This window comes from Oculina patagonica, unplaced genomic scaffold (assembly GCF_052425735.1).
Source record: "Oculina patagonica isolate OP01 unplaced genomic scaffold, crgOcupat unplaced3, whole genome shotgun sequence".
Classification (NCBI taxonomy): domain Eukaryota; kingdom Metazoa; phylum Cnidaria; class Anthozoa; order Scleractinia; family Oculinidae; genus Oculina; species Oculina patagonica.
Window position 1 is genome coordinate 297560 of NW_027558145.1, and position 15622 is coordinate 313181.

Below are 15622 nucleotides of genomic sequence, written 5' to 3' on the forward strand. Positions count from 1 at the left end.
TTTTGGTTCTGCTGCTGGGACTGTGTAACATCCATGACACTGGAGTGTAACGTCCCTGACAACACAATTTGTCTCCCCATTGCATCAGTTAGAAATAATGGTTTAAGGTTTAATTACAAAATCAAACTTTCACCACACACTTATAAATGTGGCTCGCAGACAGTCCACTAGAATTTCAAACTTCGCAGAAATTTTTGCCTATGTAGTCATTGATCCTCATGTATTGGTTGATTTTCCTGTAACATCCGTGACGCTTCTTTTGCACAGAATTTTAATAATTAAGGTAATGAAGTGCAAACTACCATTTTTTTTAGGTACACTGACTTACCTTTTTACTGCAGTGTATTAACTGTCTGTTAAACAATATTTGATTTCTACAATGAACACAACCTTTATGTACAAGCCTAAAAGAAATAACATAAAATTAGATATAATAATCTTTCATAATTTGTTCTTTTGAATTTCAAATTACACATCATTAGTAGAGTCACTGTTACTGCTTTCAAGTGTATTAGTAGATATGTTATCAATCAAAGTCATTGTTGATTTTTTTATCCTGAATTGGCTTAGAAATGGTATTTGAATTGTCATTTAGATCTAGTTTTAATAGATCAATGTTAAAATCTCCCATCAAGTAACATTTCTTATTTTCTCGATTTATTATTTGTAGGATAGCAGACAGCCTATCCTCAAATTGCTTATAAATTATATGTATCATTCGGAGGTCTATATAATTTTCCAATCGATATGTTTTTTGTCGGCATATTTATTTGTTAAATCATTTGTCTCTGACATTTTGGTTTGAGAGTATTACAAAGTTAACCGTGGATTACATTGGAAAATGCAATATTCCAATACGTATCATATGAACAGTGCTTAACCACCATTCAACTTAAACTTAATTTTACCCTAAAGCCACCACAGCCCTCTCACTCAGTCAAGCGAGTAAAAGATCCCTAGGGGGTACTCCGGCTGGTAAATGATGGGGATGATCAAATGGAGGCAAATTTTAGGACCCAAAAAAATCCCTTAGTCTTCCAACATAACCCAAAAAATTCCTGTATTTAAATCAAGTCACCCAAAAAAATACTTGCCAAATTTTCCAATTCCAAAAATTCCCAGAATCGAAAATTAATTTCAAACCAAAAAACCCTTCGATCATCCCAAATCCCCGTCATTTAAAAGCCGGAGTACCCCCCCCCCCCCCGGAAAAGATCGCATAATAAAATTTAAACAACACTCATCTGTGTTCTGCATTTTGTACTGACCGAGTCATTTTAAAAATTACATAAACGAAGCAATACTTTCGGTAAGCCTATTCTTCCATTACAATAAACTTTTTACAGCATCTGTAGAGACTGGAAGAAAATGATGTTGCATTATTCACTGCGTTTAATACATACCGTACTGAAATATAGACAAGTCATGTCGATCAGCTGGTTTTGTCAACTTAACCAAAATTTATGACAGGACCATCGAAAGGCCGAATTTAGTTGCAACTGACACATATATGCAGGTTAGCAGAGATTTATTTATGACCAACATTTTTTTCGCGCGACGTGGTGTATGTACTTCTCTTGAATCGTTCTAAAAAACGCTCGGTCATACGCAAACAAAATGGCCGTATATTCCGTTGCAATGCTAGAAATGCACTAATGCCTCTCCCTCTTACCTTCGGCGTCAATTGTCTTCGATTTTTGCTCTCCTTTCTTCTGTGCAAGATTGTTATGTCAGATCGTGGAGATTATAAAGCCAAGTTTGTCATGTGGGAATATCATTTGAGTGAATTAACATGACACTGTGTTTGTTATAACTTAGTACCGCTGGGATTTGGGACCGGGATTTGCATGCTCACAAAATCTTCGTTTTGTCTTTTTCAACAGTTTTACCGGCAAGAATGGCAAAATTCAATCCAATAATAATCAGTCGGTCTTTCGTAGACCGCCGAAAATCCGCAGCTAGTGCTTCGGGAACGTCCCGAGTGTTATCAGAGACTGTTCGAAAGCACATGGTGAAGGTTTGCACTTTTCTGCACGTAATTTTTCGACAATGAGGTAAGATTTACGGATGTATAACTATATATTTATACGAAGCTTATTTTAAAAAGTGCAGTTAAACTGAAGCAAACGGTCTGAAGTAATGAAACTGCCAAGAACGTTTAGCTTAACACACATTTCTACCTAAGATTACGACCTTATGCAAAAATGGTTGCCACTAGCTGGATTTGTTTCTCGGTTGTCCCGAGTTCAAATCCTCGACCACGCCAACTGGTCTGCCTCCTGCCAGTTGGGATTTTTAACCTTGTTATGTTTATTTAAAATTATTTGTTTCCTCTGTTTCAGTGGCATGCCTGTAAACTACCTTATTGTTACTTATTTTCGCGGGACTTAATTTTCGCGATTTTCGCGATTTTCAAAAAATCGCGAAATTAAAGACCCGCGAAAATTAATTCTAAACGATTTCTATTGTATTTTTTATGCTAATTACGTATTTTTGGCCAAATCGCGAAAATTAAGTCTCGCGAAATATTCCTGTTCCATTTTCGCGAAATTAAGTACCCGCGAAAATAAGTAACAATAAGGTAGCTATCTCGAAGCTTAGTGCATGACCACTATAAACATATATTTATTTTATTCATTTCTTTTGTCTGTGATTGTGACACTTATATGGAATAATATGCCACAATACAAAGTTTGAGTGTTTTTGGTCAAGCCATTAGATGATAGTATGGCCTTTAAACTTCATACACTGTCACTTTATCTTTAAGTTAGAGTAATTTATTTTTGTTGACGAATGATTCTTCTGGAAGTCGAAAATTAACAGCCACCATAATATATTTGCATTGGGTCTATAACCTTATACAAGGACTATTAAAAGAGGAAGGTCGATGACAAAAGACGAACATAATTTACATTTTTACTGTATCTCACTGAAAATAACCTTACTTTAAACTTCTTTCCACAGGTTTAAACCTCATTAACATTGCTGGGCTTAAAATTACTTACTTTAGCATAATGAGTTGTTTACCTTTTGTCTGGAACCATCTCAGACAGTCAATATTGACACGGCATTTTCAGCTTCCCTGAGAGATGGTCCACATTGCCTAAGGGCCTCTTTAATCATTTGAAGCTGATTTGGGGAAAATACAGATTTCCAATATGATCCATCCGATGAATAACATACAAGCAACTCTTCCTTCGGTTGAATCTCTCTTGATGATTTAATCCAGACTTCGTTGTCTCTCTTCACAAATTCACAGTTTACTCTATGAGAAACAAGGCGTGAAAACTTTTCTGGGAGTAGACTGAATGGAAAGGAACCATCATTACAGAAAATTCCAAGGCCAATCTCAAATGCATTCTCCTGTCCATTTACTGAAATACATTCCCCGGCAATAGTAAGCTCCAAAGCATAGTCACCGTCTTGTTGAGAGGTTTTAAGGGTCGCAGTTGGCGCATAAGCACAAACAAAAACATTTTTCGGTATTGTTTTGTACGTGTACAAGCCAAGTCCTGTGTCTACACCTCCAACCCCAACGACAGTACTCTTGTCTACAAACAAATATGCTTCTCCTGTTTTGGTGGGTTTGTAGTGTGCACTTTCATCAGATGACCTATTTTGTATAAAGTAAAGACATGCGTACAGATTAAGTTTCAAGAGTTTGTCTCCTGGAAAAGCATAAACCATGTAATAACATGGACAGAAATTATAATTCTGAATACCAGTTTGGGTAGACAGCATAAGTGCACTGTCGTTATCCCATTTTTAACAGCAAAGATGCTGACATGTTTTTTTTTTACTTTTCCATTGATCATTTTGTCACATCATTCATGGTTTATGGTTTTCATATGTTGACGTTTCTTTAATCAGTTACATCATCTATTATTATGTAGATGCAAGTGTTTTACTGGAAGTGTAATATCCTTTATTTATTTAATAGATGTAATTAAATAGAGCCACCTGATTATTTTTTTTAGGTCAAAACTTTAGCATTACCCACTTCAAGTAACGCATTAATTGATTGATTGATTGATTGATTGATATCAAAGATTGATATCGATCTGTTTACAAAGTGATTTTGATTTCCATTACATGGCATTTTAGTTAATATTTAATCTGAGAATGAAAAAACGAAATAAGTAATAGAAATTGAACCTATCAGACAACATACTGTTGTGCTCCAGTGCCTGATAAAGTTAAACTATAGTGTTGAAAAATAGATTTTATCCCAACGCAAATCCACCAAATTCAATGCTGCCCACCCGAAAAGAAGGAAAAACCAGATGATTTGCTGTTATTTTCATTAAATTTAATTCCCTTTTATAGGCAGTTTAACTTTGTTTAAGCACTGGCACTTAACTTAACGTATTGATTTACAATAATGGACTTACCTAGTTATGTCGATATACATGCCACTGTGGGGTTCTCTCCCAGCAAACGCTTTTCTTGAATTGGCATTCGCCTCTGTGCGTGTTGTTTTGAGAGAGCACAGTTGCTTAGTTTCTTTCCTTTCATGCCACGGAAGAATTTTTTCAGAATAGTAAGCTGTTGTGGCATTACCGGCTGATGCAAAAGTGAAGTGCCTAAGGACTGCATCTTCAGAAGGATCACACTGAGCGCCATAGATAAAATTTCTTGTTGCATCACACCATAGTGGACCTATCTTATTTCCTTTAGCAACTCCTTGCAGGGCGAGTAGACGATTGTCTTGTGAGTACTTGGTGAAGACATGACAAAAGCCAGTGGTGACTAGTAGGGCATTTAGTGAAATCAGGAAAGGTTTTGCAGGGGATGCTGTTGTGTTGTGAAATGGTGACATTAATCGCTCACGCATTTCTGGTTTCCCATTCACTAGTGTTTCAAGATAATCGATGTATGTTTGTTCAGCTTCTGTTACACTTGGTGAAGAAAATTTGAACCAGTATTCCTTGATCGGGCGTTTGTAGATATCAATGAGTTGACTAAAGCCTTCTTGAACAAGTTCTTCACAAAGTTCAGCACTTCCTTGAATTAAAAACAGTCTGAAAAAAAAGTGTACAGCGCACAGACTTAAATGACCCAATCGCTTAACAAAGACGTGATCTAAATCATTGGTCTTGAAAAAGTGTACTGCTGATAATTCCGGAGCATCAATTCCGTGAAAACGTACATAGATGACATCTACATCTAAAAGAGGCCTTGCCTTGTTTCTATCTATGTTTGTTGCTAGCCCATCACCATCAATAGGGGTAACTGTTTGGTAATTTATGGGATCAGACAGGGGTGGACTCTGGGTGTTAGATACTGTAGATGTGAAAAGATTTCCAAGGATGTTAGCTTGGTGCATGTTATCTGGAACTTTACACTCATGATGGATCCTGTCAGCTAAATGTGCAACAGCAGTTCGTACTTCACCAGTGACCAGATGAGACATGGGCTCGTTAATGAAGCAGAGCAAAGGGAAATGGCATGCTGTCTGATACAACATTATTTGGTCTTGCAGACAGGAGGCAGAGGTGCCAAAATCCTCAATTCCGTCTAGGATGTCTAAAAGAGATGCCACTCTTGGCCTTCCACGCTGGCGCTGTCCCTCATCTTGGTGGCTTGTTAACTTGCGATGCTCATCTATACAGGCAGATAGGAAGTAGCCAATTTCAAATGATTGCTGGATGGCTAGCTGAAATCTTTGCTGCAGGGCCTGATGTAATTTTGACCGCGCCTGTTGGATAATACAACTAAATGTATATTAAAAGACAACAACTACAGGAATTGCAAGGTAGAGTTACATGTAGTATTGATAAATCCTTATAAAATCACTGTGATTAGTAATAGTTATTGGACTGAGTGGAGTACAATTCAGGGAGTAATTGGGTGAGTCATTTCAAAATCGGCCGAGCATGCAGCGCGAGGACGATTTGAAATTACGAGCACGAATACTCTCTGAATTGAACGGCGTGAGGTGCGAATGCTAATTAATCGTGTCAAAAAAATTCGAGTTTAGGGAGCCTTTGAGAACCTTTTTGCGAGAAAAAGTTATAATTCAATTGGGTGTACAAAAAGTAGAAAAACAGCGAGAAAAAACCCAGTCAAATGTGTGTGATTGATGTGCAAATGGCATATTTGACCAATTACAGGTATCCAATTTAAAGTTGCTCAAATTGTTTACCTGTAATTGGACACCCACGTCATTGTGCACTGATTAGGCAACAAATAAGGGCTTGCAGAACCAATCAAAATAGAGAATTTTGTTATAGGTACGAAAATAGTCACTACAGTGTATTGCTTGTTAAATTCATGTTGATGGTGATTATTTCTTATTCCACACGGAGAATTGGTCCATATTTATTCTACCGAAAGAAAGTTACTATGTTGAGTATTACCTTTCTTTTTTGAGAATATGGCGATTTACCTATCTTGCGAGTTCCAGGCATATAGAAAAAGCTGCCATTTTTTTTATGCGCACGCTAATCATGCATGGAATTATGCGCAGTAGGGATGGGCAATGCAATACTAGAAAAGACCTTAAATTTAATGTTTATTGTACCTGATCTGCTCCTTCAGGGTCCCTAGACAGTTGAGTAACATCGTCAGGACCAAACGTGATTATGGTGTCTGGATTGTGATGTCTATTGATCCGACAGTTGGACAGATATTGTAAATATACTGCAGCCTTGGCCGATGGTGATTTTGCTCTTGATAGCATCTCTTTAAGATACCTTGGATTTTTGATTTGTGACGCATCAAGATCGGGTATTTCCTCTTGTTGTTGTACTTGGGTCCTTGGAACCTGGTCAGTGACATAAAGAAACACAAAGGTAACAGTTTTTCACCCAAGTGGTTATTTAAGAAAATACATGGAAATGTGAAAGAATAGTCTGTCAATAGTGTCACTTTGAAATACTGTTCACAATGTTTTGAGTGCTATGAAATTCATGTTAATGTGTTTTCTATTTGTGAGTGAAAAACTGAAAAATAGCAAGTGCAAATACATTTAAGGTCAACCTCTGAACAATTTTAACTATATCTTGCTTACCTTCAGCGCTGTTGTTTTTCTTGCTACACGCCTCTTACGTTTCTGAACCTCCTTGCGCTGAATAGTACTTTCTGGAAAGGAAGCAGGCAATAATTTTTATGCGTACATGCAAGCTGTTTTTCAGTATCCTGTACCCTAAATTTCAGGAAGCAAAGTTTACTATATATTTCTCCACACCTGTAAAACTTTATTATAAGTGTTAAACAAAGAAAACAGATTTGACAGTACTTTGTTCTGTTATAAAGCACTCAAGGAAGTGACAGACACTAAAGATGTATATTCTTGACCTTTTGCTTTTACGTTTTATTTTTTCAGTTTGCTCTTGCTTAAAATACAATAATTAAAGATCTACTGACACTTATTCTGTCAGTTAATTTATCTCAGTCAGTCAGTGACTTGACAAAACTTTACCTTCAACTTCCTCGTGTACTGGTGAATTGGCCTGAGCTGAAATTGCAAGAAGTGAATCAGACACGAATTAAAATGATTTAAAACCAATTTTTTCATCATTTTAATGCATTCATTATTATAGTGAAGCTTTGTCACAAAGATTGTATAGTTTGAAGTCTCAAAAATCAACCATACCCCTCTCACCCCCAGTGGAATTTTTTACTCCCCCCCCCCCCAACCACCTTCAACATGTAACTTGCAATAAACCTCCATAAGTTTTTACAACTTATGTGGTTCCCCGACCCCAAAAACCCCATTAAAACCCCCAAAACCCACACAAGAGAAAATTCAAGCTTTGTTATTTAACTAGATAAGTGCCTTGTTGACTCAAAACGTTTTGTATAAGCCCCTTCTTCCCCATCCCCCTTCCCCAGGCACCCCTTAAGCATCAATAACAAGTGTTTTAAATTTCCAATTACAGGGAAAAAGAATTTGAAGACTACGTCCTCAGCTCACCTGTTACATCACTTTCAGTCTGTCGAGAAGTTGTGGGGATAACTTCCATGCTTGTTTGTGCTGAAGTAAATTGAAGAACAAGATGTCAATTAGTTTGCCAAAAACATATATGTTTCATTATGCATAAAAGTATTCTCTGGCTAAATAATAAATTCTAACTAAAGGTTTAGTTATATTTTAACACTTTCTTGCAAACCAGAGAATGCTTTTACATTTTGTTTAGTACAGTTAAAGATCTTGTCACACTCACTCTTAAACTGTCAGTTAATTTATTTCAATAAGTCAGTGAATTGACATAACTTTACCTGGATCTTCCTCGTGTACACATGATTGGATTTCCAAATGGGCTTGAGCTGAAATTGCAATAAATTTACCAGATATGCATTAAAATAATGACCAAAATAATGAACAGCGCACAAAAAAATCAGGTAACCAGTTGGAAAATACTTGATGCACACATTTCTCCTCGCAGTACAAATACTAAATCAAGATGAAAAAATACATTTTGAAACAAAAATATAATGAGTAAATGACGTGTGTCAATAAAATAATATCCAAGCCTTAACTTTCCTTGTTTTCTTGTTGGAATTAGTGTCACGATCCACTATCTGGAGAAGCCCCCCCCCCCCCTCCCCCCCATATTTTACCTTCTTCCTGATTAGCTGGAAGTGCAGAAGGTTGAGCAACATCAGGAGTTTCCTCGTGTGGTTGGCCTAGAACAGTGAAAAAATGTACTACACGTATGTGTAATATGCAAAGTGATGAAGATCTCATTTCTCCTCACAAGAGGAAAATACATTTTGAAATATTGAATTTAATACTTTACCTTCTTCCTGAATAGCTGGAATAACAGAAGGTGGAACCATGTGACGAGTTTCCTCGTGTGCTTGGGCTAGAACTGTAAAAAATGTACTGTGTAATATGCCAAGTGTTCAAGATCAATTTTTTCCTCACAATACCAACACTTAATCAAGGGAAAAACATTTTGAAATAAAAATATCATGGTGTGTTTAAAATATTAAAAAGCTGGTTTGTTGGGGGAAGGGAAATTTATTTCAAATAAAATAAATTTATTTCTAATTATTATACCTGCTGTGTCCATTGCAACTGGTGGTCTTTTTCTGGGGATTGGTGTCTCCTCTGAAAAAAAAAACACAAAAAAACATGTAACCAGTTGAAATATAATTTAAAATTGAACTGTAACCAGGATAAGACATATTAAAAGTGTAAAAAAGCGTTCTCTGGTTTAAAAAGTTAAGAAAAATATGAGCTTTCGGCTATTTTACTATAGCCTTTAACATTCGTTAAAGGCTATAGTAACGAACGTTAAAGGCTATAGTAAAATAGCGGAAAGCTCATATTTTTCTTAACTTTTTAAACCAGAGAACGCTTTTTTACACTTTTAATACAGTTGAAATATACTTGATCCACTATAAAGAGCAAGGAGGTTGTGAGAACAGTGGTGTGTTTAAAATATTAAAAAGCTGGTTTGTTGGGGGAAGGGAAATTTATTTCAAATAAAATAAATTTATTTCTAATTATTATACCTGCTGTGTCCATTGCAACTGGTGGTCTTTTTCTGGGGATTGGTGTCTCCTCTGAAAAAAAAAAAAAAGAAAAAAATACATGTAACCAGTTGAAATATACTTGATCCACTATAATGATGCCATGTTATGTTTTGACATTATTGAAACTGGTGCAACAGTGTCAATGAATTTCACCACATAGCACTGAACATGACAAACTTAGTTATGAGAACAAGAAAGGAATGTATTGCTAAACCTTCATTTTTTTAAACCTAAAATCACTTCGATAATTGTGTTTAATGAAGTGGTGAAGGGGGTGGGGGTTGGTGGAGAGCAAAAAAAGACTTACCGTAATGATTCGATTTAGCGCCCGGGGCGCTTATTTACTTTTGGTACCTCAAGGGGGGCCCCCTTTTGGGGCGGGGGCGCTTTTCGGGGCCGGGCCCCTTTTTTTTTTTTTTAAAAAAAAACAAAATTTAAAAAAAAAAAAAAAAAAAAAAAAAAAAAAAAAAAAAAAAAAAAAAACCTTAAAAAAAAAAAATTTTTTAAAATTTTTTTTTTTTTTAAAAAAATTTTTTTTTTTAAAAAAAAAAAAAAACTTTTAAAAGGGGGGAATTTTTTTTTTTTTTTTTTTTTAAACCAAAAATATTTGGGGGGGGGGTTTTTCCCAAAAAGGGGGGGGGTTTAAAAAAGGGGGGGGGGGGAAAAAGGGGGGGGGTTTAAAAAGGGGGGGGGGGGTGGAAAAAGGGGGGGGGAAAAAAAAAAAAAAAAAGGGGGGGGGGGGGGGGGGGGGGGGGGGGGGGGGGGGGGGGGGGGGGGGAAAAAAAAAAAAAAATACTAGAGATTTATTAGGAATATAGTGTCTGTTTCTTAATATACCTATTGCAGTATCCATTTGAACTTGGGAGGCCTCTGTGGGTACTGGTAACTCTAAAAGAAAATGAGCGAAGAAAATGTTGTTACAAGCATTTGACACCTTGATATGTAATTAGATCAGCCTTGAGTGTAGCTAATTACTCAGGTTCTTGTAAGTTAAGTAATCGATTAATAAAGTATGTGAAAAAAAAATCAATTCGTTAATTTCAAATATTACCTGCTGTGCGGCTCGGCTGAAAATCTGCTGCTGCACCTAGCGAGTTGAAATAAAGCGTTTCAATATACTTCTTTTGAATTAATCATGCGTTTTTCACGGTCAATTGGTTGCTAATAATTGATATCACGGGAATAGTCCATAACAAGAGAGAGGTGACAAAAACGAGAACGCCATGGCTTAATTACCCTGGCTCTGACGTTCTAATTCAGCAATTTTGTCTTGCACTTGATCGAGAAGTTGTTTAAACTCTCCTGGAACCGTAGGTTTCATCGATTGAATTTTTCTCCAAAGAACGATTAGTTCTTCGAACAAAAACCTTGGCAAACGAACGAAGTTCATTATGACAAAGCGATTCTGAGTAAAAGAATGAATCTGTCAGTAAGTCCGTTGGTTTTAAGCGGAGTCTTGGCCAATAGAATTACAGCAGGTTGCTTAGCAACCTTACAATAACAACAGCCTTAGCAACAAAAACCCATAGCAACTCTCACACAGGGACGGACCATTATTTTTTTTAATGGGGAAAGGGGATTTCGAATGTTTACTTCTGATTAAACGAATTTTAAACAGCCCCTTCGTAGAAACCCCCTTGAACTGTAAATGTGGCAAGTCAGAGGCACTGTTTAAATGGGATGGGATTCGTGCACAGGACTGGGATTTCACTTCTTTATGAAAATAAAGTAAAAAAAAAAAAAAACAGGTCTGCACGAACTCCCCATGTTTCTTGTGGCAAAGGTTAATTTTGTATAAGGCTCCAATGCTCTCATTTAATTCAACAAAATTGTCAGGTCAGACATGTCAAGGTCGTTGTTTTCGTCACTGGCACGATCGTCGTCTTTGGTGGTGCGATGTCAGGGGGGCAGGGGAGCTGTAGCCCCCCGAAACGAAAATTTGGCGGGGGCGCGCAGCCCTACCCCCACGTTTTGGTGCGGAAAATATCACGAGCACAGCGTAAAATTGGTTTGTCAAGCTATTCCGTCTCGTGAGTAAGTTCAAACATCTTCGAAACTTCCTTCGACGTCTTCGGAAAACTTCGTTTACCTTCATAAAAGTTCGAAAATGATCGGAAACGTTCGTATGGCCTTCGAAAAACAATCGGAGAATCTTCTGAAATCTGGAGGGTCACATATTTTTGTTTCAAAATGTATTTTTTCCTCTTGATTAAGTATTTGTATTGTGAGGAGAAATGAAATCTTGATCACTTTGCATATTACACATAGTACTTTTTCACTGTTCTATAGCCCAACCACATGAGGAAACTCCTGATGTAAATCCACCTCCTACAAGTCCAGCTAATTAGGGAGAGGTAAAATATTGACCAGGGTCGTAACTAGCAAGAGGCAAGACGAGGCACTTGCATCGTCTTGATTTTTAACCAAAATTAAAAACAGGATATGTTGTTTTCGGAAAATAATCCCCAGTTGAACAACATTGATTTTTCTCAAGAAATACGTCATGAAAAATGTCTCTGAAAGCGTGTCAGAGCTTCTCAATTTCAAAATTTTCTAAAGGGCATGCACCCAGAACTCCCTAGCAAGATCTTGCCTCGTCTATGGCAAAGGTCTGGTTACGGCCCTGTTGACAAGACACTAAATTGAATGACAATGTTATTTATTCACCAATGTTCTTTGGAAATAGCCCTTTAGAAACAGGACTTTGTTTATTGTAACCATGCAAGGCTTTGCTGGAAAATAATCTGTACATGCATTAAAAGAATGTACATGTATTAGAGAAACAGCCATAGCCGTGTCATGTTTTCTGTTTTGAATTGTTAGTAACTTTCCTTTGGCATGTATATTTTGTACTCCTGGTGAAGTGAAGTCCTCTCTTTTTTGCAGATAGCAGATCGTGACTCTAATTTCAACAAGAACATTTAAGGTGGTGGCGCGGAGTGTTTTGGAACGTGGGAGGGGGGGGGGGGGGGCTGAGACTATCCCAAAATACTCGGCAGATTTTCATATTTCAGTTTACTAAGTTTTTCATAATTATTTCAGTTTACTAAGCAAAATGCGCAACACGGCGCGCCTAAAATGACACGTACTGTCGAATTACACAGGGACTCAAGCGTAAACTGTCTTATTTACAAGCATGACTAAAATCGGGCTGCTGATAACCAATCACGTTCGATAATTTTGTTATAGTTTGGATTATTAACAAAATCGGACCACTATTCGTAGTTGCCGTATGTCATCTAAAGCTCTTGAGTTTTTGGAGTGAAACTGGTGACGGTGTCTCTTTAAGAGCCCCTCCACCGGATATTTTCTTATCTCATTCTTCTTTAAAAGAAAGATTGTTCATGAATCATTCAAAACTTGACCTCTTGTTCTCTGAAATCAATAACTGGTCGACGAAATTGTGTTAGCAAGCACTTTTAAATAGTGGAACTAAAGTGAAACCTCCGAGGTTATGCTTCTAGATTTCTGTTGACTTGTTTAACGCTTTGATTTTCAAGACAGGTGCTCCGGGTGGTGGGTCGTATTCTGAAAGAAAATGCTTGAATTTTTCACGTGAAAACTAATTTATAAGTCTATACAGTGAAACATTCTTGTTCGGCGGGAGATCATATGCTGTGACGTCCCCTTGCAGGAATTCAGTATACTTTAAGTATACTTTTAGTATATTTAGTTTATACTTCTCAGTTGAAAAGTACAATTGAAGTATACTCCATTTATGCTTTGACAAAAAAAGTATAATTGAAGTATATTTTGCTAATGTACTTCATTTATACTTTTAATGTAAAATTATACTTCAATTATACTTCAAAATAAGTGGACATTGTCAGAAAGTGACTGTCTTACAAAAAGTATACTTTAAATATACTTTTTTCATGAGTGATCCCCTTGCATCAGGAGCGCGGTCAAAAGCATGGTAAGCCTGGCATAGCCCGGCCTGGCCGGGCTTTCCGGCCTTTATGCCACGCTTGCCAGGAAAGCGTGGCCTGGAAAAGCGTGGCAACCATGGCCAAGGCCAGGCTTTCATGGCCTCCCTGGCCATTAAAGCCCGGCTTTCCTGGCTATGAAAGTCTTATGCCCCTTTCTGCCGGACTTGCCAGGAAAGCGCGGCCCTTGAAAAGTGTGGTAAGCTCGGCCAAAGCTGGGCTTTCATGCTCCCCTTGGCCACAAAAGCCTGGCTTTTCTTGTTTTAAAAGTTCCACGACCATTTTTTATCATGGCTTTCCTTATGGAAAACCAATGGTCAGAAGCCCCATTACTCTTGGCCATGAGGAGCACAGAAAAGACAAAATAGGGGTCAATAAAAATATTAAAAGTCAAGGACTACAGTTGTAAGTGTCACATCAAAACTGTAGTTTTAGCAAAGGATAGATTCAGGATATATTTTCCGGTTTAATGTTAACAAGAAAAGGTTATCTTTATTTATTCTCTGTGACTGAATGGGCTGTTATGCTGCATGAAATGCTCATTTAAAATGGGAAATAATTTTTTAGCTTTCTGGGAGTTCCAAGAAATTCTTGGGATTTCTAAGGAGCTTATTCTATTGCATTTAATATCCGCACCCCCCCTGTTGAGGACAGGACTTTTCAGGTCTTTCATTCTTACCCCTAAAGAAATCCGTTAAAAAAGTCTAAAATGCCTTAAACCCCAATGAAATTCTTTGAAAATGTGCTAAACCCTCATGAATTCCATTAAAAACGCATTCTCAATCCTAAGAATTCCATAACTTTTCCCCCATTCCCCCTGAAGAATTCCCTTATATTTTTGTCTTACCCCTAAGGAAATCCACGGATTTTTGCCCTTACCCCCAAAGAATTCCGGCTTTTACTTGGGGTAGAAGAGCACAGAACGCGTCATCAGAATGGAATGATCCATGAGCAAAATTATTGAAAATTTAGGCACAGCAGAGATAATGTATGTAAAGTATATTAAATAATTTTGGGGTTTGTTGACTTCTGGTAACATATGATTTTAGACCATCTGGAAGCGTGGAAATCTGGAAATCTGGCAACGAATACTTAAGGAGTTAACAGTCTATCTCTGGAAGTGTGGAAATGTGGAAATCTGGCAATCTGGCAATGAATACTTATTTGAGTTGACCGTCTATCTCTGGAAGTGTGGAAATGTGGAAATCTGGCAGTTATTACATAATGGGTTAACAGTCTAACTCTGGTGTGGAAATGTGGAAATCTGGCAGTGAATACTTCATGAGTTAACAGTCTAACTGTGAAAGCCTGGCCTGGAAATGTAGAAATGTGGAAATCTGGCAATGAGTACTTGAGGAGTTAACAGTCTAACTCTGGAAGCCTGGAAATGTGGAAATCTGGAAATGTGGCAATGAATACTTAATGAGTTAACCGGCTATCTCTGGAATCGTGGAAATCTGGAAATGTGGCAATGAATACTTAATGAGTTAATACTTAATGAGTTAACCGGCTATCTCTGGAAGCCTGGAAATGTGGAAATCTGGCAACGAATACTTAATGAGTTAACAGTCTAACTCTGGAAGCCTGGAAATGTGGAAATGTGGAAATCTGGCAATGAATACTTAATGAGTTAACAGTATAACTCTGGAAGCCTGTAAATGTGGAAATCTGGCAATAAATACTTAATGAGTTAACAGGCTATCTCTGGAAGCCTGGAAATCTGGTGGAAGCATGGAAATGTGTAAATTTGGCAATGAATACTTGGATGTTTGATGTCAGTTATGGCAATGAGTAAAAATAATGTTGCCATTTTTCAGTCCAGCATATTGATACAATCAGTGTATTATCAGTTATTAATTGTAAGACCTTGGTGGTACATATTACCCTAGGTAAATAATCTTTATCTGCAATAAAAAATGCAGCAAACAAAACTAGTGTTCTAGATAACTTCCATTGATCATCACTTCTATTGGCTTTAAGTATCATACAATTATAACTCCTTTAAAAAATTGGTTGATTCTAAAGGCAAACATTTGCTTGACAATAAATAACATTGAAATTGTTTACATCTTATCAATGGCCGATTCCCTCTATAGCGCACGCCTGCAGGGAATCACGGTAGTTGTATTCATCAAACCATGCGCGAGACTCAGCAACAATGCACGTTGCTGAGTCATGCGCATGGTTTGATGAATACAACTACCGTGATT

The 15622-nt window shown here is 37.2% G+C and overlaps 1 protein-coding gene and 1 long non-coding RNA gene across 2 annotated transcripts; one reads left to right on the top strand and one right to left on the bottom strand.

The window, feature by feature from the left end:
- The first annotated feature begins 1302 nt into the window (after positions 1 to 1302).
- LOC144640407 (uncharacterized) lies at positions 1303 to 8481 on the top strand. Its single transcript, XR_013568353.1, has 4 exons — positions 1303 to 2054; positions 2965 to 5755; positions 6541 to 6794; positions 7884 to 8481. It is a non-coding gene; the product is annotated as an uncharacterized LOC144640407 (long non-coding RNA).
- Positions 8482 to 8688: 207 nt separating this feature from the next.
- On the bottom strand, positions 8689 to 10974 carry LOC144640429 (uncharacterized). Its single transcript, XM_078499582.1, has 6 exons — positions 10723 to 10974; positions 10538 to 10573; positions 10324 to 10374; positions 9466 to 9516; positions 9008 to 9058; positions 8689 to 8816 (listed from the first exon to the last, which is right to left on the bottom strand). The coding sequence occupies exons 1-6, from the start codon at positions 10874 to 10876 to the stop codon at positions 8689 to 8691; spliced, it is 471 nt and encodes a 156-aa protein (XP_078355708.1). The 5' UTR covers positions 10877 to 10974.
- Positions 10975 to 15622: the final 4648 nt, after the last annotated feature.